The sequence below is a fragment of the Pithys albifrons genome, chromosome 4 (genome assembly GCF_047495875.1).
Source record: "Pithys albifrons albifrons isolate INPA30051 chromosome 4, PitAlb_v1, whole genome shotgun sequence".
NCBI classification, from domain to species: Eukaryota; Metazoa; Chordata; class Aves; order Passeriformes; family Thamnophilidae; genus Pithys; species Pithys albifrons.
Window position 1 is genome coordinate 42,629,929 of NC_092461.1, and position 24,693 is coordinate 42,654,621.

At 40.3% G+C, this 24,693-nt stretch overlaps 1 protein-coding gene across 3 annotated transcripts; it reads right to left on the minus strand.

The window, feature by feature from the left end:
* Positions 1-8,980: 8,980 nt before the first annotated feature.
* On the minus strand, positions 8,981-24,248 carry MED30 (mediator complex subunit 30). 3 transcript variants are annotated; one of them, XM_071553949.1, is made up of 5 exons: positions 24,175-24,248; positions 23,605-23,810; positions 22,575-22,733; positions 20,686-20,796; positions 8,981-9,228 (listed from the first exon to the last, which is right to left on the minus strand). In XM_071553949.1, the coding sequence occupies exons 2-5, from the start codon at positions 23,776-23,778 to the stop codon at positions 9,133-9,135; spliced, it is 540 nt and encodes a 179-aa protein (XP_071410050.1). In that variant the 5' UTR covers positions 23,779-23,810; positions 24,175-24,248; the 3' UTR covers positions 8,981-9,132. The 3 variants fall into 3 exon arrangements, with proteins under 3 accessions (XP_071410050.1, XP_071410049.1, XP_071410048.1); XM_071553948.1 differs by having other exon boundaries at positions 24,137-24,223; XM_071553947.1 differs by having other exon boundaries at positions 23,605-23,822; positions 24,137-24,222.
* Between the last annotated feature and the right edge of the window lie 445 nt (positions 24,249-24,693).

Genomic DNA, 24,693 nt, shown 5'->3' on the forward strand with positions numbered 1-24,693 from the left:
CTTTGCCATCTATTTCTGTCATTATTCTGTCCTGTTTATCCGTCCTTTTCTTCAGGGACAAAGATGGTTTTGTACATCTCCATCCATACAAATAGAGATCTTTATTGGCATACCAGTATAGGGTTGATTGCCAGAGACGTGACTTTCTTATGTCTCAGTGAAAGGCCTTTAAAAGAGCACACAAACCATAATACAAGGGGCTTCTGAAATTTTACACCCATGGCTCATGGAAGCAGTCGACTTCAGGAATAAATATTTGTACCTCAAACCTGAATGCAGCCAGCATGAGGATGAATGTTGCTGGCTTTATGCTACAAATTTGAACTCTGTCCTTGAAACCACCTTTCGTTGGTAGGTGCTGTGTTAATGTAGCAAAATGCTAGTAGTACCTTCCATAATGTGCTTGGTAACTGTATTTCAGAGTTATCAGAGGGCTGAAATTTCCACCTGTTTTCCTTACTCCTGTCTGTGACACCAGTTTGAAGACCTGCAGGATTTACTGTTTCTCTGCTTGCTTTTTTGTTTAGCAGGAAAACTACCTGAATTGTTCAAGTTCAAAAGCTCAGATTTGAAAGCTGTATACTCTTTGCTTGAATTAATTCCAACTCCACTCTGGCTTTGTAAAGCTAATTTAAATTACAGTGGTCTCTGCAACTTCACACTGTAAAATAAAGAAATAAATCTAATTGCATTTGGCTTAACTACTGTGAATCTGCTTATTACTTTCCAAATGGTATGGTGGGGTTCATAGTTTTTATAAACTAAAATACCAAATGATTTTCATGAGAAATTGGGACTGTGGAAATAGCAATTACACATAAAAAAATCCCATTTTCTTCCCTGTGAGAAAGTGCAGTGCCTGTGTTCTACTTCCATCTCTTACTTCTGTGAGTGCTGGAGGGCATTTTAGATGTGGTTGCTCAGACTATTTGAGACCTTTAAAAACACTTCTTGTTTCCTAGAAAGTAATTGAAAACTCCCACACCAAACAAAAATATATGTTACATATTTAAATGCTGCAAAAGTAACATGTGGTTTACATAACAATTTATAACACTGCTTTATATCTGAGGCAAAATACAATCACATATTTTACAGTGTTGGATCACCCCTGTGTGTCTGTGCTGGAACAAACATGCTCCTTTTGGTGCAGAATGTGACACCAGCTCACACTTTAAGGCATGCCAGCATTACAGCTGGTTTTCTTATCAGCTGGGGAAGGGTGGAAAAAAGCATCATGTTTCCCATTAGTAAAAGGCTTCCTAAGTTCTACGAAGTCAACAGACAGTAATCAGGCATCAGTTACTTCACTAGGAAATGAATCAAAACTAAGAGTGGGAGGCTTGGGATGTGGGGTGGGGAAGCAGGGAAGGTGGGAGACACAAGGTACTGCTTCATTTCTTTGTCTGCTCTGATTCCTGTAATAGAAATTTCATGAAGGCATATTAACCTGAAGAGGAATTTCAGCAACAAATCAACACAAAGAAGCCATGAAAGCCTGTTTAATACTTGCAGGTGGCATCTAGTCCAGGTGCTCTCAGAAGATCATCACCTGACAGTCATCCAATAAACAGATGCTCTACTAGTGTACAAGGTATAAGTGGAAAAACCAGTCAAGTCAGTTCAGTCGACCTTTTGCTCTGTCAGTGCAAGATAGGATTTTTTTTTCCTTTTCCCAAAGCATTTGTTTAGCCTTTTTGTGCTGTTTCATTTTCAGATTTCCAAGTAAACCAAGAGGCATCTTCTAAACTGCTATGGAAATTAGTATTTCATATCTTAGAATTAAGAAGTTTCCCATCTCTCTTCACTGCTGCTTGGTGAAGTTCTTGCTTACCTTCTTTCACTGTTTGATATATTACAGCTGCTCAAATCACTCTAATTACTTCCCCTTCACATCTACCCAAGAATTTCTACACTGAGCCTCATCTTCACTTTTACACGTTATTCTGATGATTATTTATATGATAGCATATCAGTATTCTTCTCTTCCACTGTGTTAGTAACATGCTGACCCCAAAACTGATGCGGCATTTCATGCAGAATTACTGGATCAGAACTACCAGTCTCTGAGCAAGAGCTATCACATTCACACTCCTTTCTATGCAATATTTGGACATGCACCCCAAAACTGCAGAGGCTTTTTCCTCTCACTGCATCCAAATTTATCTCTGTAATGCAGGTTTAAAATGTGTTTTCTCAAAAGCCCTTTCATTGCCTCTATTTTATGGCCAGTGTGTACTCCCCTAAGTTTTGATTGTTTCTGTTATATTTCTGTGTATTTTCCCCTTATTGTTTCAAAGTCTTCCCACTCCAACAATGTATTTTGGGGACAGACTGCCTTCATGACCCTCCTCCCCTCTCTCCAGGACTGTAAACACCACTAAAACTTCTATATGGTTAACAACTGAATTGCTATCCACTGCTACTCAGACAACTTTAAAATCACCAATCTTTCTTCTATTTAGGCAAATCCGAATTATTTTTCAAGCAAGATTTCATGATAAGCACACAGAGGCCTAGGAAAAAGATTTAGCACAGATGTGTATGTAATTTGTTCCTTTCAGCCACTCAGTTTCAACTCCATTCCAGAACATTGCTCCCTAGCTTTGAAGTAGGGGCAGTCAGCTGAAAGCGAGAGCACAAGGGGCCAAAGAGGGCCTCAGAACATCAGGCCTCTTGCAGGATTTGGGCAGAAAAACCAGAGTTCACACAACCTCAGCAGTGATTATCCAATATCATCAGCTGCTGGGAACATGTGCAGAAGCAGAACTCTAAGCAATTAGGTAGCTTGCAAATTGAACATGAAGGCAGATAACGAGCTGTGATGCTCCCAGAGTTAAGGAGACACACAAAAATGTGCCTCTGCTTATTCACCTCAAATATGCTGATGGTTCTTACTGGGCCTAGTCTGGTGAGAAGCACTGGAAAACATTGATTCTACATCTGACTACATTCAATCAATACAAACACTGTTCCAGGCTGTCAGTAGTGTTATTTGTTCTGTAGTAACAGATGCCAGAATGTGTCCCTTATATAATATGAGTAAGAAAAATCCTTAAATAAACACAGAAGTTAAATTCAACAAGACAAAAGTTTTACTGTGTTGTATTTATTTACCTCCTATATTTCACTTATCCATTACATTTTCTTAAATAAAAAGTGGCATTAGTACATACTTTTTGTCCTTTTCATTAATATCCTGCAATACATATCAGCCAGCTCATTTTTATGTACAGAGTAACCTTCCAACTCAGAAAAAAACCCTTCTCTTTTAAAGGTATGATGCTCTGCCATCAGTCTCCATTACTATTAAAATAAGGAAAGTGAGAAAACTACTCACTTTCCTGCCTAAATATTTTTCTGCACTGATGTATTTGAAAATTCCTCTATAATCCCCCATTTCCTTTGTTAGCCTGAAGCAATTAAACTAATCCATCCTCTGTGAACCTCCGTTGACTCAGTGTCCTTGGCTGTCCCTAAATCCTTTTTTTTTAAAATGATTTCTTAATTTCAGGTCTTCAAATCTACATCTGGAGCCTACTGTTTTCCACAGCAGTTGTCAGGCATCCTCCAGCTGTAGCCTTTTAGGCTTGTGCAGCTGCTTTGAACACCAATGAAATCTTGGTTCCTGTGAGGTCAGAATTCTTGTCCTCCACCCTCTAAATCCATTCTTTACAGTGATTAATCCAAGTAGCATTTGTGCACAAGTTCCAGTTTCTCCATCAATAAGAAATACTACAATCAGAGCACGGTTTTTCTCTACAAGACAAGAAGAACAATCATGGCCTTGCTATCTCTATGGAAGAGGAAAGGTAAACTCCTTGCATCTTTCCTGAATAAGGCATAAATCTGCTCTGCACTTTTGTCTTTTCATGTAAGAAAAACCTTGGACCTTTGCACTGTGCCTTGCAGGCATTTCTAGCATTGTGCACAGTCAATGTCTGTTATTTGCCTACAAAGGTGTTGGATTAATGGTTGCATTTTGAGTGTGTGTGTTAACTTGGGGTGCTCCCACAAATATGGTATAAAGTATTCTGCATTGTAGCTCCACTCCCCCAAGTCCTGTCTGGGCAAAACAGAGCTCTAAGAACCCCAACCCTCTCAAATATTTTTGTATTCCAAAAATATAATGAACTTACATCCTGGTATTTGCTTCTGGGACTGTCTGTATGTTTGTCCAGCTTCTGCCTTACCAAAAATACAAATATAGCCATAGAATCACAGAACTATTTAAGCTGGAAAATACCTTTAAGATCATGGAGACCAACCATTAATAAGCAGCTGTACTTATTACAAGTCACACAAAGATGACCCTCAAAGTGAACAGGGTGTGGTTCCAGAGAGCTGTGTGTTCAGGAGGGACAGCAAGCCCAGCACTCTTGCAGGGAGCAATTTCGAGAGCCACCAGTCTGCTGAGGAAAGTAGAGGAATGCCAGAAGCATGAAGATAATTTCAATGATACATAATGATATTACAGAGAATGATAAATATATAAACCAAACATTGAAACATCTGTGTTGGTATTGCTTTACTGGTGTTTGTAAATACTTCATCTGGTGCCATTTCATTAACCAGCAGTTAGTTCAGTTAGCATTAACTAAAAGATTAAATTTCAGCACATGTTGATGCCCTGCAATTCCTTCAAAAGCATTTCACAGCTGAGGAATTGCCACTTTTCTTAAAACTGTCATCTTCTTGGCCAAATCCTGTACTTATTCATGGACCCGGTAGCACATGAATTACATTCACTACCCTTACTTTCATCTGTGTAAGTCAAAGTGTACAGTTTTGGTCCAACACCTCACAAAGTTCCTGCTTTGACAGTATTTACTGTGATAATTTACAATACTGTCAATTTCTGCACTTTGTAATTTAGCTACTGCCCATCTATTCTGGTAGTAGTTTGAAGTGTTTCTCCTCTCCGATGAAAAATTGTATTATAGACCTTGGCTACTGCAAGCAGCTGCACAGAGACAGCTGAATATTTTATCAGCCAGACATCCACTTGCAATAGCTGCACTCTTATTCACACTTTAGGCTACTTGTGTACTGTTTGTATGCAATAAAAAAGTGAAAAAATTTGAAACACATCTGGGAAAAAGATGTAGATAGTACACAAGCAGTAGAGCAAAGTCTAGGCTAATCTCCATTTTCCAGAATTGTTCCAAAAATAGAACAAAAATTCAAAGAACTGAGAATTTCACAGGCACAGTTAAGAGGATGGTGCCATTTCAAAATTCACTTCAAATACTTCTTCAAGACTGGATGCATAATACATGCACAAACCAGAAAGCTGCCACTACACCTTGCAAAGAGAAAAATGCATTTGCATTTTAAACTACCAACAAAATAAAATCTCTACTTGCAGTCATCCCCTTTTCAAAAGCTTTGCATCTAAAAATAGTTATGACTCTCACTGCTGCAGAAATCTATTGCTTCTGACCAACAAGTCTGCCATAGTGGACAATCTATATGGGGAATGAACACTTCTGCTGTTAGTAATGAGTGGAGTAAGACAGCCACTCTTTCATTTGCAATGTGGGAGAAAACAGAGAGACCTTATTTGTAAGGTGTTTTGACATCTACTCACATTTAGGTGTCATAGTTGACTTTCAACACTGGGTAAACTGATCAAAAATTAACATTTCCTAACACTTTATTTGCAATAATAAGACAGGATATCCATTCACCTGTTAATACTTACAGCCTTCCAAAGGAGAAATGGAAGACAATTATATTGTGTTGAATTTCAGGGAAAATTCACATATTGTTAACCAGGTGCAATCCCATCTATTACAAGTGATTTTTACCTCAAGGAGAAGACAAATGGGTTGAAATTATTAAAAAACAAACCAAAAGGACTGACGGAACAACAAAACATATGTGATGGTGGTGAGGCACTGTGCTGGTTTAAAGGTGAACCAGCAGGGGAAATGAACTCACCACAAGAGAGATTGTAAGTCAGAGCTGAAATTTAATAATAATATTACAATAACACTGACACACAAGGGAAATTGCTTTCAACTCACAAAACCCCAGCAGTATAACCCAGTGTCCTGGGGCACAAACCCAAGGGGGTTTGTTTGCCCTTGTGCTGAGACCCCTGTGGCTCCCCCAAGTCCAGAGCAAAAGGAAAAGAAAAACCTGTTGGTGCGGGTGAGGGCTGTGGTCTGGGCGAGAGCAGTGATCTCCTCCTGTCAAGGTCCTGCTGCTCCTCTGGATCCAACGAGAAGTTTTTGAGGTCTTCTTACCCAGCACTTATGTACCCTCAGGGAGCACCCAGTCCCTCCTCCTGGGCGGGGACTCGCACAATGGGTGATTAACTCTGGGAGCCAGGGGGTGTTGAACTGTTGATGGCCCATTAGCAGCTCTGCCCCCCTCAGGCTGGGTGTGAAGGTGATAATGGCTCCCTGGGCAGCTGCTGCTAATGGCCCATTGACCTTGGGGAATGAATAGAGGGGGTGGAATACACAGCTTTGATCACCCCCACACAGGGTTAGCTGGTCCCTCCTGCTGAACTAGGACAGGAACTGGAACAGGTTGCCCAGAGAAGCTGTGGATGTCCCATCCTGGAATGTGTTCAAGAACAGGCTGGATGAAGCTCTGAACAACCTGGTTAGTGGAAGGTTCCCTGTCCATGGTAGGGAGTTGGAACTAGATGGTCTTTAAGGTCCCTTCCAAACAAAATCATTCTAGGATTCTATGAAAACCAGTATAACAGCATGCAGTATCACACACCCAAACTGTAAAAAGGGTATCTTTTAAAAGGATACCATTTAACTGGATGCTTCAGAAGGTTCTGAACAAATCTTTTACAGAAAACCATTAGGGAACTTGACCGGACCTGGAATGAGTGTTAAAAGTAATATGCAAGAAGCAGTCCATGAGGATGGGCATTTTCAACTTGACAAATATTAAGAATAAAGTGCCCTATGGGTTTGTACTGAAACTATTTTTTTTACATATTCTTTTGTCTGGAGAAAGAGACAGTCCACTGGCAGCATCTGTGGAAAAGAAAGATTTTCAGGACTAGTTTCAGGGCTAACAAAAATTGTGAAGAATAGCAAGGGCAGAACAAAGAAAGATGAAGGTGGATGGATAACTCAAATAACAAACTGCTTGTATACACCAAAGTTTTCTAGGACTGACAGTCATATGGAAAAGATTAATGAGGTGTTTATTAAGTATGTTTTGGTAAACAACACCAAAGTATTCCAACTATACATATTCTACAGGAATACATTACTGGTCACAGTCAGTCAGCCACAGCCAGCATGACTTCATGAGAGGGAAGTCCTGCTTGCTGAACCTAACTTACCTCTACAACAGGGTAACCCAGCTAGGAAAGCTAGTACATGTAGTCTTTTTGGACTTCAGCAAAGGTTTTGATACTGTCTCTTACCTGGACAAAATGCACAGCACACAGCAAGATAACTGTGCTAGGCAATGGGTGATCAAGTGTCTCACGGGTCGAGCACAAAGAGATACAGTGAATGTGGTGACATCAGGATGGTGTCTGGTCACTACAGGGGTTCTGCAGGTCTCCATCCTCAGCCCAGTTACCTTCAACACCTTCATTAACGACCTGGATGCAGGACTCAAAGGAACAATAGGTTTGCCAACAACACTAAATTGGAAGAAGCCGCCAACTCGCTCAAGGGCAGGGAGGCCTTGCAGAGGGACCTTATAAATCAGAGGGCTGGGCAATCACCAACCATACAGAGTTTAACAAGGAACGTGCTGGATTCTGCTCCTGGAATGGGACAACCCTGATTGTGTGTACAAACCAGGGAATGAGAGGCTGGAGAGCAGCACTGTGAAAAGGGACCTGTGGATCCTGGTCGATGGCCAGTTGACTAAGAGTCAGCAGTGCCTTGGAAACCAGGAGGGCCAACTGCGCCCTCCAGGGGTATCAGGCACAGCACTGCCACCCTGTTGTCCCACTCTGCTCTGTACTGGTGTAGCCTCACCTTGAGTGTTGTGGCAGTTTTGGGCATCACAATACAAAGAAGATATTAAGGTATTAGAGAGTGTCCAAAGGAGGGCAATGAGGATGGTCAATGGCCTTGAGGGGAAGCTGTATGAGGAGTGGCTTGAGGGCTCTTGGTCTGTTCAGCCTGGAGAAGAGGAGACTGAGGGGAGAGCTCAGTGTGGTCTTCAACATCTCTTGAGGGGAAGGGGAGGGGCAGGTACCAATCCCTTCACTCTTGTGACCAGTGACTGGACTTGAGGAAACAACATGAAGCTCAGTCAGGGGAGGTTTAGGTCACATATCCAAACAGAACAGAACAGAAAATGCCAAGTTGGAAGGGACCCACAACAGACTCCCCAAGGAAGTGGTCACTGCACCAAACCTGCCAGAGTTGAAGAAGTGCTTTCAGGCTCATGGTGTAATTCTCAGGGACTTCTGTGCAGGGACTTGATGATCCTCCTCACTCAGCATTTTCTATGATTCACCACACAATAGTTATAGGAGTACTTACAAAATTATAACACAATTACAAAAGAAGTTAAGTAGTCTTCCCTTAAAAAGACTTAATTGTATTCATATCGGGGTCATTTTTATGTGGCTTTTGAATTTTGCTTCGATTTATCTGATGTATCATATATCCAGGGATAGATATGGAATAAAATGAACTTGTTATGGCATTGTAGCCTATAGTGTATGTTCCCATAACAGGGACACATATCTGATCACTGATTTCAGCCCTGTTGCTTACAGGAGCAACTTTTCTCTCTTGCAACTTTTCCTGTCTGCAGAGGCTTTTTGCACTGTAGAATGGCATACAAACAAACACATGTTTTTAAAATTAATTGTACTATAAAGAAAATCCAGAAACACTTCATTTATAAAACCCTTGATTTGAACAGCAATCCAAATTATTACTGTAAATTATAGGACGCTCTATGGCCTAAGTGAATCATTCAGGTAAAACCTGCAGGATGAAACTACTATAAAAACAAACCCGACACCATTCAAGTTATTAGAAAAAACCCAACATTTTATTCTTGAAGACTTTTCAAATATTACTGCAATATGATTGTAGGAAAATGTGTTTCTTCTTAAAAGGAAGTTCTGTATATCCAAACAGATTTATATCTTCTTCAAATACAAACTTTGATTTTCCTTATTCAATTCCTCATTGCCAACATGGCATTTATGTCCCAAATAAGATTCCGTAACTGATCCATGATCTGCTTCAGCTGCTGATTCTTCTGTTTCAGTTTCTGTGGGAAGAGTTTATTATCAGATTATTTTTGTTATCAGTTCAAATAGAGTAACTCAAAAATTGAACAAAAGTTACAGTGTTATGAAATACTGTATAAATCTTTTCCTCAGTTGTCTGTGAGCACTATTAGTGGGATAATATAACCCCTGAAAAGCACACACTAAAAATACAAGAAATATTCATAAGTTAAGGATCATTACTAAGAGAGGGAATGCTGTTTCTCTTCTCAGCAGTCTTTTTATCAAAACACCTGAGGCATTCCAAAGCTGACGCATTGTGGGGATCATTCCTCATTTTTCAAATCCAAAAGACTGCATCCTAAGTAGGAAGAAAGAATTTGGGAACAGGTAAACTGATGTGAATATATGTTTTGTCACTTGGGTTTACAGAAAAATGAGGAATTAACAGTAGAAGTTTGAAAAAAGCACAAGGTATAGGCGAAGCAAATCAAGCTTTTGCAGCCTTTCTGCCTGTGTAGGTCAACTTTGATGTTCTTAAGAGTCTTGGCTTGAAAAAGGTTTTCCCAAGTGTGCTGAATTCTTTAAAATGATGTATTTGTTTTTGCAAACTCCAGGAGCATTTGAAGGAAAACAAGAACAGCAAATTCACTTTTATTTGATTGCATAAGCAAAACTTAAAAATTATGTCTTTACAGAAGAAAGATCTGGGCATCAGACATCACACAATTTCCCTAACCTTCCATGTTTCACAATAATACCCATATTTATTGTCTCATTTATTCATTTTCATGCTCAAATCAAAGCTGTTGAAAACTAAGTGAGGTTGTTAACAATACACAGTATGTCCTTCATTTCATTCTGATTTGATAAGATGTCAGCCTTCTCACATCAGAGATCAAACTACTTATTCATCAGGGAAGTCCAGAGTTCCCAGTACAGTGAAAGCAGAAGAATGACCTGCTACCATCAAAAGAGAACAAGGTGTTTCAGGTTTGACATAACTTGGTTATTTACACCACACAAATGGCAATACATTAAAAGGGTGACTCAGATCAGTAATACAGCCAAAGCAACTGGAACGGTGATAAAATGAAGCAACAAAAGCAGCAATATCCCGAAAATTAGTTGCCTAATTCTGACACAGACAACACAGCACTTTCAGGTTGCCCAGCTGATCAGCTGGGAAAGAAGTTCAGAGTGAAAAAGGAAGCCTATTCACTTCAGACCTGTAAAAACAGTCTGAAGTAATACAGTAATTAGGCTTAGATTATATGGGGAACATAGTAAGGGAAATATTCCTGAACACACACTTTGGGGGACCCATTTCCTGGAAGAGACAATACTCAGTTCCAGATTCCTGAGAAAAACATGAAAACAGAGGGAGGACAGTTCATGTGCCCTAACATGGAATTTCTAACCAAGCATTTGACAGACTAAAAAGTGTTCTAAAGATAACTATGTGCATTTATCTAATGCTTCTTTCTTTCCCATTTGCTGATCTAACAGTATAGAGCAAAGATCCAACTCCTAGAGACAAGAGAGAAAACCAAGAATCATGTAGTTACCACAGCATCCAAATGACAGAATTGCATGTGTCTTCCTTCAAAAAGTCATAATGTAAGATCTCGATGCTTGAGAAAGTGCAAGAGGGATAAGTGTGTTCACACCTGTGGCAATTTTAAACACATTTCTGTTTGCCATCCTCAACATTCAGTCTTAAAGACATCAGTGAATGTTACATCAAAACTACTAGTTTAATGCAAGCTGTCACTCACTGATATTGAGGGCATGCCATTTCAAGACTTTTCAAAACCTTCATCAATAGAAATGAAGCCTGAACTGTCAGTGATGGTTATGTCAGACAGAAATAAGAACCATTGACCAGACTGTATTCTCTCTTCATCCATGCCTAATTGTATTGTTAAATACTGTTACTTATGTTATCTCACAAGAACTTAATATAAGTTATGCCCAGAAGACTCATTTTGTAAGACTGTTTTCCTTTCCTGTGCAAGCATTATGACACTGTAAATTGCTTGATCTTTATTTGATGCTAAACAAGGGAACCTTCAAACTGGATTTCATTTGTTTTCAAAGCATCTGTAAAGACAAGAAGTATAAAGTTGTTTCTTTATTTATCTGAAGATAATTTTAGATCCTTGTTTTCAGTGAAGAGCTATTTTCTTAGCTCTTCTGCTTTTTCTAGAGACAGAAAAAACATCTAAGATGAAGCACCATCCCTGGATTGCTTGGCTGTTGAAAGTACAAAGAGATGAGAAAAAAACACTTCAGAGAGCATGGTCTCCTAATTGAAATGCATACAGTGATCTTTGTTACTGATCTTTGACAGGCAGTGGTTCACACCACAAAGTAATACATAATTAATATGTTCTGCAGCACTGGAAGTGCTGGCCTCTGCTTAAGACTTTGCTGAGCCAGTAAGAACATCTCAACTCAGATCTAACCTTGGAAAGAGGTGAAATGGCCTTTGTGGGAAATGGGTAAGTTCTGTAAGCAGCTTCTGCAGTAATGACAGATTTTCCTTTGAACAGATTGCTTGCAAGTTGTCTCCCACTCTTTCCTCCTTCTACTGAAATGACTTAGCTGAACTCTGGACTACTTCTCACGATTAACAGTTACGTGAAACAAGAAAAAGTACTCCATCCTACATATATGCTGCAGCTTCTCACTTTATCTGTTTTAAGATAGCACAGGGAAATTATCTTATATGAGGCAGTTTACAGTGAGTTTAAGAGACCTAAATTCAAATTATATCTGACAGGCATGTTTCTGTTAGTCCCCTTCTGTCAGAAAAAAAGGATCTGACCGAAAACCAATACTAATTGTCAATGTGATTATTTATCCATTTTGACTGAGCCTGCAAATACTATGGCCAACATGATGGAGCTGCAAGGACTGCATCTTCTAGTAACCAATGAGACCTTAGTAAGCACAAGTCAGGTAGGTCATTTATGAAAACATGTATTGAAGCACAAAAGCCACATAAATGAAATGAAGTGTAAGAACTATAACACAAATCCAGAAAATAGCTGTCTTTCAAGGAAAAGAAAAGCTGCCATAAAGAACTTGCCATGTTCCATAAAAATTTGGGTTCAGTAGGACAGTAATTTCAACTTTGACTGAAATAAATTTTCTACTCAAACTAATTTGTGGTTCACTTTCATTTCATTTGAAATCAGGGCTGTCTAGACCACTTCACAACTTACTATGAAAGACATATCAGAACTTTCCTTCACACATTGTTCCATCTCCCTCCTCATTTTAAGCTCATCTATCCTTCACATTTCAAGACCAAAATATCACTATGGGTCATTATCCTGCACTCAATCTATGTGTTAGAAGTTTGTTCTTCAGGCAAAGAAAATAGTGTAAACACTGTGGAAGAGTAAGATCATATTCCCACTGGTGCCTGTAAAAACATCAACAGTATTTGCCTATGTTGTATAGGCTCTCCTGTTTAAGAAAAAAAGCAAATGGAGAGGTTTTTCCACCTTGAAAATCTTAAATAAAAGACCATTCTCCTGAGTGCTGAGACTGATATAGTTTTTACATGCTCTATTCAAGATCTACAACAGTAAAGGCCAGAAGGCCATCTCAGTGTAATAAACCATTAAATATTAATAACAGTAGTACCTTATCTTGCATAAATCTTAGAAGAATTAAAAAATTATGTTTACTTTGTTGATTATGACTCTACTACAGAGAACTTCCATCACGTTCTTTTCCATGAGCACAGAATCATGGAACTGTTTGGGTTGGAAGGGATGTGTAATGGTCATCTAGTCCAACCCCCCAAAGAGAATATTCAGCTAGATCAGGTTGCTCAGAGCCCCATCCAGCCTGACCGTGAGTTTCCAGGGATGGGGCATCTACCTCCTCTCTGGACAAGTGTTTCACCACCCTCAGCATAAAAAATTTCTACCTTATATCTAAGCTAAATTGACCTTCTTTTAGTTTAAAGCCATTACCCCTTTTCCTACCACAACAGGCTCTGCTAAAAAGTTTGTTCCCATCTTTCTTGCAGGCCCTTTTAGGTACTGAAAGGCTGCTATAAGGTCTGCCTGGAGTTTTCTCTCCTCCAGACCAAACAGTCCCAACTCTCTTAGTCCCTTGTCTTCAGAGGGGTGCTCCACCTCTCTGATCATTTCTTTAGCCCTCCTATGGACCTCCTCCAACAGGTCCATGTCCTTCCTGTACTGAGGACCCCAGAGCTGGAGACAGAACTCATATTACTCCTTCTGACCATTAAACTGCTGTAGGAAGTGATTGTGGAAAGCCTTATGAACGTGACAGTGGCCTTTGTGTTTCCATGTAAGACAAGCCCCAGAAATTTCTACAGAAACACCATGTTTGTGACAGGAAAGTGCAATTTATACTGTTCCTTTTTTAAATGAGTCCTTCATAGTGAAATCTCTGAAGTAAGGTGGAAAAACCTTCTCTTTATTTCTTTGGTTTTATAGTCAAAAGAATTGCAATGTTATATGCATACAGCTGGGAAAAAATATGACAGAAAAAATGCCATCAACATTTTGCTCAAACTCTCTTAAAGCTGACAGGTGATGTCCTAACTTATGTCTGCTCAACTGATACCAAGGCCCACTTTCCATTGTAATAAACTCATTTATCAATCTATGTATAATTTTTTTCCCAAAGGGATAAAAAATATGCATCACTAATGGAGTAACTGCTGTGCAATTAAACATTAACACGGCTTTTCCTGATGTCATTCACAGGCATAACTTTTCTACCCTTAGAAGAAATGAGAGACTGGGTTTTCCATCTCTATTCTCACCTGATAGCTGAAAGGAAAACTGCTGCTTCTGCAAGCGTAACTCAGTGCTCCTGAACCATGCAGAGGCAGCAGTGACAGCCTGTGCTCAACACATTTCACCTGCTGACCCACAGAGAACGGCGCGTATCCAGTGCCTTGTTGTTAGAGAGGAACAGGCATGTTCATTCAGATAGAGGGATGTTTGCTTCATACCAATTATTTATCATTAAACTATGAGGTCTGAGGTCTTATTTACTGAACTTGTAATGGAATTACCCACTCCCCAAGGTGCTTCTCCACCACGGTTCTCAATGTTACATCCCCATTCTTAACATGAAAATCATACAGACGTATGATCCTCAGTTACAGATAGCAAACTGAGAACACCACAGATAAAACTGGAATGCCTACTGACTTTGTCCAGAGACATTTAAGTTCATCACTAAACTTCGTATTTTAACAGCTTCCCACATATTCAAAGTTACCATGAACCATAAGGGGAAGAATGAACAACTGCCACAGATATTTTGTGGGAGAGAAAAAAAAACCACCAGTTATCAGAAGCTGCCTTCAATTAGTTACTCACTACTCACAATAAATCCTTACTTCTCATTCCCAAAAACCCTGCTTATTCAATACCCCCATGCCAGTTACAAAATATGCAAACCAGGATTTTTATGATCTTATTTACTACAATACTGATGCAATCTAAACAGTGCCTAGACTGCAACAAAAGCAGAATAACTCAAGGACTTTTTGAGAAAAGAAAGCAGGGAGGGGTGTAGCGGAACCAAATGTGATAATGCAATAAAGGTTGTACAATATGCACCTATGTGAGGACCAAGGGGGACAACTGGGAATGTACAGACAGCTTTAAGATCAGTTTTTTAACTTTTTTCAACTTTGTAATCATGATATCGTTCTGATAGAAGATACAATGTGAAAAACTTTGCATGCAACATTTTATAGAAAACTGAAATAAAACGCGTCTGAGAGCTGTGAGAGCTGTTTGATGACATTACAAGACCACTCTACGTAATTTTCTACTGGAGAGGGAAGGAGGCTCCTGACAAAAAAGCAAACATCCCAATTTATCTGCAAGAAAGTTAAGGAGTGGTATCCAGAAAAGTACGGGCTGACTCCAGAAAGACTATGCAGCAAATCCTTCTGGCAGTCATATCCAGACACATGAGTGGTAAGGTCCTGGTGACTGGGAAGAGTTACCTTGGATTTACCAAAGAGGTGTTGTGCCTGAACAACATGACATCCCTCTCTTGAGAAATGACTGGCTGTGTGGTGAGGGGAGAGCATGGGCTTTTCTTTACTTTCATATTAGTCAGGCTTTTGACACAGGCTCTCAAAGTCCTGTAACCAAATTGGAAAGATGTGGTTTGGATAGGTCTGGCTATGTCTGGGCTATGGAATTCTAAATGCTGAGGATCATCAGTATTAAGACCAAGTGGTAGCCGGTCACTCTTGAAGTTTCTCAGGATTGGTACTAAGGTGAGTATTCTTAATACCCTCATTAATGACTTAATGACCTAGTTACTCCCCCAAATTTGTGGACAATGACAAGTAAGGGAAAGTGATAAAGATAAGCAGTGGTAGGATTATCTGAGTCAGAGGGACTGATTTTGTGAACAATTAAAGCAAAATCCTACATCTGCACTCACACAACGGCACAGGCAAAGAGCTGATTGAATAGAAACCAGATTTGCAGGAAAGATCCAAGGTCCTTTTTGATAGTTTTTGACAAGTTGCACATGAGTCAGCAGCATATCTTTTTGCAACAATGAAGACTAACTGCAGGCTGTGCTGTATTAGCAAGAGTGCACCCATCAGGTCAGATGACACTGTTATTGCCCTCTATTTGGTTCTGAAGAATTTTCGTCCAATTTGGGGATCAATATAAAGCACTAACATACTGAATAACACCTAGTGGAAGGCCATCAAGATGATTAAAGCTGTATTTGTTCAGTCTCAAGCAGAGAAGGCCATAAGGCATGATCATCACTGTCTTCAGCTTCCTACTGAACATCACAGAAAAGACAAAGCTGGACTCTTCCCGAATATACACGGCACAAGGATGAAGGACAGTGGACACACAAGTTACAACAAAATTCCAACGTAAGACTAGGAAAAATTTCACAGTGAAAGTCAACCCTTAAGAAGGGCCCAAAAAAGGCAGAATTTCCATTCTTAGAGATATTTGAAATGCTACTGGATATGAGCCAGAGCAACAGGATCTAACTTTGGTGGTTGACCCTGCTTTGAGTTGGAGGCTGAACCAGATGATTTCCACACCTCCCGCTGAGTCCAACTTCCTCTGATTCTACCATTGCAGAGCCCGTTTGGGTACCCAGTGCAGATCAACCTGCCAAGAAGGTGTCCAAATAAAGAATTCTTCCCCTCTTGCCAAAGCATTCCTTGGTGCACATTCATATTTTGGGTGAAAAACAACTCTACACATACAAAAATTAAAAATACATGCAAATAGTGTGAAAGGTACTTTAAAAGGAATTTAGGTTTTCAGTATAGTTCAAAAAGTAGTTTTCAAGTAAAGTTTTCCAAAGAGAAAGACTAATTGCAAATTGCTGTAATTTTAAGGATACTTCCCTAAACAACATCAGCTGCAGTGCACAATGTTTGTGGCATCAAAAAAAGCCCAGAACAAAACTTGTAACAGCTTAACTTAACAGTTTGTCATGTAGACTGTCTTTTCTTCTCTTAGAAAGATCACTGTTCAACACTTAGCAAATGTTAATTAAGAATATCAAACATGATTGTTTTCTAAAGGGTCACCTGCAATGTTCTAATGCCATTTCACATAATTTCATTTTCATCCAAATGTAGAGTACCAATTACATGATAGTTTTTACAAGTGCTTCACTTGAAACCAGACCTGTAGCATCTAGAAACCTTAGCTGTACGTGCTCCACACAGATTAAAGTATTCTCAGTTTCTGATTTGATATTTTCTAAGTCCTGTCAAATGTAGATCAGAGACCTAAGGTGACCCTGACACCTTGAAAATAATACTGATGATGCTTTACTTAGAAGGTAAAAAACCTGCAGACAGAACATGAAACACTCAAAAAATATGAAGACAAGTGAGGTTTCCACTTGTTGCAAATAGATTAATTTCAATGAAAACTGGATCAAGACTTGTACTAGTAGACCAATGCAAATGCTAAACTGATTCTGGAATGGTAAAGTTTTTATTCCAAAAAGGAGTCAAACACCCCAGCAATTTATAAGCCCAGAAAGCAAATACAGTTAAAAAAGAATAAGCTACATTTTTGGGAACTCCAAGAGAGAGTTTTTACGTACAAAAGGTAGAGGTAGTTCAGTGCTCAAGAAATGGTTTGTTTGTTTTATAATGGTACATGCTTCTTAGTGATGGCAAAACTCCCCTGTGGTATTAAGCTTAATGGGTTTCATTTAAACCTACGGTTGCTAATTATTACTGAACTGCCAGGACAGAAATTCGTTACCTTGTAAATTGATCTATACTTTAAATTAACAGATAAGTACTTCCATAGCCAAGGTGAGCACATTAAACTTTCTGACCTAAAATGTAAGTCCAATATAGCAGAAAGATGTCACTACTCAGTAGATCAACACCAAAAGCTTCTGTGTATTTAGGAACTCTGCTCTGTGAACAGGTTTTCCTGCCTCATGAATAAGATGATGAGTATGGGAAGTACGTGATGCTCCTCTGCTCCTCCACTAAGGATGCCCTTCACAGCTGTGGCAGCAAAGCAGAGCTGCCATAGTTCGAGTCAGTGGTTCACAGAATGAGGGGGACATTTTTGTGTGAGAATATATGATCCACAAGATTTGTATGAGCTACTACTAGTTTTGTCTGTGCTCCACACAGAGGTGCAGTTAGTGCCTTTCACACAGACCCAGAGCCACTAAAAGAAATCAGACTGGCTGGGATATCACAGCAAGAAGGGTAAAATTAAGAGACCCATGGCAGGCCTAAGAATTCAAATATCTCAGCAGCGTCAAAGTATGGGTTGTTGCAATAATGCTTTTTATGGTACCAATAACATCCAATGCTAAAAAAAAAATGCCTATCACGGCAAAAAGGATCGGGTGAGAACAGAACAATGAGCTGAAAGAGAAAAGACAGTGGGTCAAGAAGATAAAAAGTTTCCCTATCACAGCATCTTCATCAACATTTTGTATAAGAAAATTTTTCTAAAATTAATCCAATTGAGTTGGTAGAGGAACTGAAAAGCTGTCAGGAGTACCACCTAAGAATCAGAGAGGGGTAGTTAAGTCCAGCAGTCAGTGTCAGAAATTACCAATTCATCTGACTCTGGTGATTTTTCTTTGCAAAAAGAATTTCTTTATTTCTAATTATAAACTCCAAAGTATATCCTGTTCTGTAAGGTACTAGAATTTGAACTTTGAATGGGGTAGAGGATGTGCTTACACAGGTGAAGGGAGACAAAAGAAAAAAAATCAGTGCACTTTCAAAAAACAAGAGTTTAACTTTCTTTTGCACCAGTTACTAAGTACTTGTCAACTAGAATAGTACAGAAAGATTTACTATGGAAAATCTGGAAAACTAGGTATAGACATTTAAGTGTAAATACAGGATTTTAGACACGATTTAAGTGAAGGTTTTAATGCATTCTTAATTACCAATTTGTTACCAACATCGTGTAACACACCATCAACCTTTTTAAGGTTCAAAACTCATCATAAAAATTTATGGAAGTCTTTTCACAAGATCACACCAAGGAGGTTTAGAAACGTATTAGCATATAAGTACAACAACAAGGGCAAAAAGATGTCACAGAACTATTAAAACCACAGCAAATATGGACAGTTAAGCTTATTAACACTTAAAGATTGCAAATAAATGTGCATAAATTCACAGTACAACATTGCATACAGTGTAATACATACAACTCTGCTACATCAGCACTTAAGAGAACGATTACAACAGGAAAGCTGACAACTGCTTTTCTCTAAATACAAGCAGTCCTCATTTTTCTAAATTAATGGGTTATGAAAAATTCAATACATCTCTGAGTGTTGAAGGTGAATTAAAAAATTGGAAATATTTTAAAAGCTAAAAAACCACCAATTCCTCTCTAAATAAACATCTCATCCCTTTATTTCCTCTGTTCAGTTATTTTTGTAGATTATATGTCCTTTTTACTGAGTATTTATAGATGTTACAGACATAGAAATATTTAATTAATCCTATCTTTGTAGTTTACAGATTTAAGAAACAACATTCAAAACTGTGGTCTGGTAAAACTACATATTTTTTATCTCAATATTATATTAGCATTTACTACAGCATATTTAGTTTGAGATTTGAATCCATCTTTAGTAATTGTACCTGACTGCATACTGCCAGTCAAACTGAAAATTTAACAGCATCTTTATAATTCATAGTACATTTTTTTCTGAATGTATGAAGATTCATTAATTCTTCCTCTTAACAAAAGGAATGGTCTTCCTCAAACTGTCAAAATATACAGAAGGTAGCCCTGAGAATCCTTGCAATTGTAATAATATTTACACATCTGGTGTTCAATATCCTTTTTTCTTAAACCTGAGGTTTATGAAGAGAAATCAGTCCAACATGCACCTTACCTCAGTGTGTAGTGCTGATATCTAGTGGGCTAAGTATAAATATAATATCCTGTACTCAGAAGAATATATGTTGGTTTTAAAAGAGGCATAAGTAAAAATTGTCAGGGAAACTTAACTCTACAGCCAGAGGTGCAGCTAAAAAATAATTGTTTTCTAAAAGCTAATTCTAAAATAATTACATGCAAGAAGTACTTATCCCCAATTTTGATGGCAGTCATCACACATTCTGCATTTCGTAAAGCAATGTAGAAATTTAAGCTCTGTAACATTGTCCTAGTTCAGCAAGCTGGGACCAGTTTATGATTGTGTGGGTGTGACCAAAGCTGTGTATTCTAAACCATGTACGTAATTGTGTGGGTGTGACCAAAGCTGTGTATTCTAAACCATGTACGTAATTTCTCATAACAGTGGACCATTTGCAGCAGCTGCCCAGGGCACACCTGACCCCTCAGGATGTGAGCTGGGTGTTAAAGAAGTCTGTGACATAGAGCCTTGATAATTTCCCTCGAGGGAGTCATTTGCTCCTTCACACCCAGCCTGAGGGGTCATGTCTGCCAATGGGCCATCAACAATCCCAAAAATACCCCATGACTCACATAGTTAAATCACCCATTGTGGAACTCCCTGCCCTGGGAGAGGCACTGGGCGTTCCCACCTACACTTGAGGGTATATAATCTTGGGGTTTGGGGACTTCTGGGACCATTCATTGGATCCAGAGGAGGATCAGAACCTCGAAAGGAGACCACCACTCTCAACCAGACTGCGACCATCATCTGCACCAACGGGCTGTTCTCACTTCCTTTTGTTTTGGACTCAGAGGAACCACGTGGGTCTCAGCATAGGGGCAAACAAACACCATTCTGTTTGTGCCCCCGGGTGCTGGATTATACTTCTGGGTTTTGTGGGTTAAAACCAATTTCTCTTTGTGTCATTGCATTTATTTTAATATTTTTATTAAATTGTAACTCGGACTTATAATCTCTTTTGTGCTGGGTTCATTTCTCCTGCCGGGTTACCCTTAAACCAGCACAACATCAAGGTGACATTTCCCATTTTATGAACACTAGAGTAACTTTGTTACCTTATTTACTTCCATAATTTCCCTTCTCTCTTCACTAGCAAAACGAAGCTGACTTGCAGCACCACGATCATCATGCTTGGAGCCATCTTCTTCAACATATGGAATAAGTTGCTGTAAAGACAAGAAACATCAGCTTTATTAAAAATAAAAGAAAAATTAAAAGGAAAAAAATTAAGAAATCAAACCCAGGAGACACATAAGGTCCTATCATTTTCTCCGCAGGCTCAAACTGCCCAAGAGAAAGTGGACACAAGCTTACTTTGTCACCTCAGATCCAGAGGCCTTGGAATGACCTCAGTCGGTTCTCCAGAAAAATGATGTGCTTCAAAAGGGCACAATCTCACCTACTACCACGCCTAGACCCAAGCAATTTCACAACTGCATGCAGAACACAGACTTTCCATTTCAAGTTACTGCATACAAGACAACACACCATGGAAAAAGTTTTATTCTTTAAAATGGGAAAGTTATCTTATTCCCTCGCTTGCTGTCAGGTTTCTTTGAAACCCTTGGCAATGATTGCCGACAGTAGTAGTCTAGACTGGGCTGTACAGAATGAATGAATGGACTTAATTGCATTATTTTTATTCAGTGAAGAGATTCAAATATAAAATATAATGCTTATATGGTTATAATTCAATTGACAATAACAAGCCTCTTAATAAAGTTGCTTCAGAATCCAAAGGTCAACATTTAAAGGACTTCATAGTTCTGGGTAATATATAGCAGTAGTAACTCGAATCATAACACAAAACAGGGTTTAAGAGTATTACTAGGAATTAGAAACAACTTAACTTATGGGGGGAGGGGGCAACAAAGTTCTGATTTTACTACTAATAGCAGTTTCATTAAGAAAAACTTTGTCCAATCCTCCTTCCTGGAAGTCCTATGCTGTAACTTTTCCACCACCACTGCACATTTATGTTTGGTTCATACTGGACCAGCAGGTTAGGAGTAGCAGAATGAGGGAACTAAGGAGGCACAGAGTGATGGACAGAGAAAGAGAATGCTACTTATACTTTTTTAAAAATTACCCTGACCCATTTTTTTCCTAGGGGAAACAAATTGATGAAGGAACAAGAAGCCTGAGAAAAAAGGCTAAAATTTTAAAATTATATCACCAAGTCAAAGAATCAATTAGGCTGGAAAAGACCTTTGAAATCATCCAAGTCCAATCTATGATCAAACACCACCTTGTGAGCTAGACCATGGCACCATGTGCTATGTCCAGCCTTTCCTTAAACACCTCCTGGGACGGTGACTCCACCATCTCCCTAGACAGTGCATTCCAATGTTTAATCACCCCGTGAAGAAATTCTTCCTAATGTCTAACTTAAACCCACCCTGCACAGCTCAAGGCCATTTCCACTTGTCACTTGTTGCCTGGGAGAAGAGGCCAAACCCTACCTTGCTACAATTTCTTTTCAGGAGGCTGTGGAGTGAGAAGGTCCCCACTGAGCCTCCTCTTCTCCAGGCTAAAAAATCCCAGCCTTATCAGCCACTCCCCATCAGACTTGTGCTCCAGACCCTTCACCAGCTTCACTGTCCCTCTCTGGACTTGTTCTAGCACTTCAATGTCCTTCCTGAATTGAGGGGCCCAGAACTGGACAGAGCACTCAAGGTGCTGCCAAACCACCACTGAGTACAGAGGGAAAATGTCAAATTGGAATTCAATTTCAAAACTGGATCCCTCCCAGATGGTAAGAACTGATGATGTTAATGTGAAATTTCAGAGTCTTTCAACCAGCTCTAACTAATAAAGAGAATTCAGTCCAACGAATTTCTTCTCATTAGAACTTGTTATGAGTCTCCTCCAACTGAGAATGGAGGATGTTATGCAGAAAGTGGTTCCTCTCAGTTGTAATGTATGTAAACATAAAGATACTTACTTCTATGGGAATAGGATCGAGCCCAGCACAGTTTTCATTGCATTTGTCATAGACTAATCTCAGTTTTCTGAAGAGTATTGATAACTGACGGAGATGTTCCTGCAGCTTTCCCAATCTGTCTTGATATGTTGCAGTATGATAAGTAACACCATTTGGTAACTTAAAAGAACCAAACATTAAAATATTACATTATTACATTAAAGTTTCTGTCACATGAAATAAACACACCACGAGAAATCAGATGGGGTTTCGTACATTTTAAAATCAGACAATCACATTATTCCCACAGCAATCACTGAAGCTTTTATGTTATTTACTGGAAAAATTCTGTATTTTATGTTCTCAATCACAGCTATCAAACAGCTTCATGTATTCTGTATTTTGATCACTGTCAATCCTTTCAACTTTTTTCAGTGAGTGTCTTCACAATGCTTAAGTACGATGCTGTTGTGATCCAGGTATTACACTGGATTTGTATCTCAACCCCAGGGCACACAATTCAGAAACAAGAGTCATGAAAATGCAGAGGGAATGGAGGTGATTGTTTATCTTCTGCCTTCCACAGAGAGAACACAACAAAGCTTGTACATTTTCTCAGTAACCATAAATAAATATTATGTGCATTTTCATAAAGAAAAAAAACTTCAAAAGTTTTAGGTGGGAAATACTAATAAAAAAGATCAATGAAAATTCCTCTAAAATTATGTTAAAATAAACAGAGAAATATAACCAGCATATAAACAAACCTCTATTCATAAAGGAAAACACAGTTCTTAGTGTATTTAGACTTTATTTACTCTGGGTACAATAACAATTCAGCATTTCTGAATATTCTACATCTTCACCTAATCTACAGGAGTAAACAAATACATTAAGACCAGCATTCACTTCTCCAATCAAATCTCCTTTGTAAAGCAGTTTGATCAAGTTACCTAAACGTCCTAAGCTGTAGCTGTCTATAAATACTGGCAGTCAGTGATAAAAACACGGGAAGCAAGTGCCATGCTTGCTTGGAAGAGCTGCTTTTCACCTGCATGTTCCTCAGCAGCTGGAAGATTTCCATGGTCCGGAACACGATGTCCTGCACGGTCTCCTGGCCGATGCGGCAGAGGGACGCGGTGTTCACCTCGCGGGCCGCCTGTGCCTGCGGCCCCGAGAACGGCCCCGGCGGCATCCCCGCCCCGGCCAGAGGCGGCGTGGACATCTCCCTGCGGCACCCAGTCCCTCCGGGGCGAGCTGCGGGAACAACTTAGGATGGAACGATCAAGTACTTGTCTTAGTCTACCCTAATAAACTTCTGAAGGGCAGCTATCCCATTCCTCTTCCCCGTACGCGGCCCTATCCCTGCTGCGGCCGGCCGAGCGCCGCACCCCGGGGTCGGACCAGCCCTTCGGGTAGGTCACCGCTCCCGCACCCACCACAGCCCTGCGGGCCGGGGGGCTGCTCCTCAAGTAACTCCTCCCCCTCAGCGCGGCCACTGCCCCGCTCCGTGGCGAGGGGACATGGCAGTGGCTTTTGCCCGGCTCCCGCACAAACACCGCCCCGCGCTCCCGGACCAGCACCTGCCCCACAGCTTCTCCCTCCGCAGACCGGCCCGCACCCGGGGCCGAGGCGAGGCGGTATCCGGGGCCCCGAGGGTCCTCCCCGGTCCCGCTCCCGTCCGGCAGTCCGAGCTGGAGGCGCAGCCGCCCCGGCCGAGCCGGCCTAGCGGAGCCTGCCCTAGCCCCGCACTCACGGACCCCCCCACCCCAGATTCCGGGCCCGGCTCCGCACGCGCAGGCGGAAGCGCTGCCCGGCGCGCTGCCGTCACAGCCGCCGGGGGCGGGCCCGCGCCGGGGGCGCGGTTGCCGATCGCCGTAAGGGGCTCGGTCGGACTCCGGGTGTGTTTCTGGCTTGCTGATGAATCCAGTGGGGGGTTGCGGGCAGGTCAGTGCGGGGGGGTGTCGGCCCCCGGCCCTGCACGCGGTCTCTTGGGGTTGTAAAGTTTCATCAGAATCCCCCAGTGATGTCCACGCAAGTCGCACCACCCCCGCGGTACATCGTAGAACCATGGAACAGTTTGGGTTGGAGGTGACTTTAAAGGTCGTTTAGTTCCAAATGCTCAGTCCGTGGGCAGGGA

Excerpts from the sequence above, each read along its gene's own strand:
- MED30 (XM_071553949.1), bottom strand. The coding sequence starts at position 23,778 with ATGTCCACGCCGCCTCTGGCCGGGGCGGGGATGCCGCCGGGGCCGTTC. Across the intron at positions 20,797-22,574 it reads TCGATCCTATTCCCATAGAA|CAACTTATTCCATATGTTGA; the intron begins GTAAGTATCTTT and ends TTGTCTTTACAG. Across the intron at positions 9,229-20,685 it reads AAATTATGGAAGTAAATAAG|AAACTGAAACAGAAGAATCA; the intron begins GTAACAAAGTTA and ends CTCTTCCCACAG.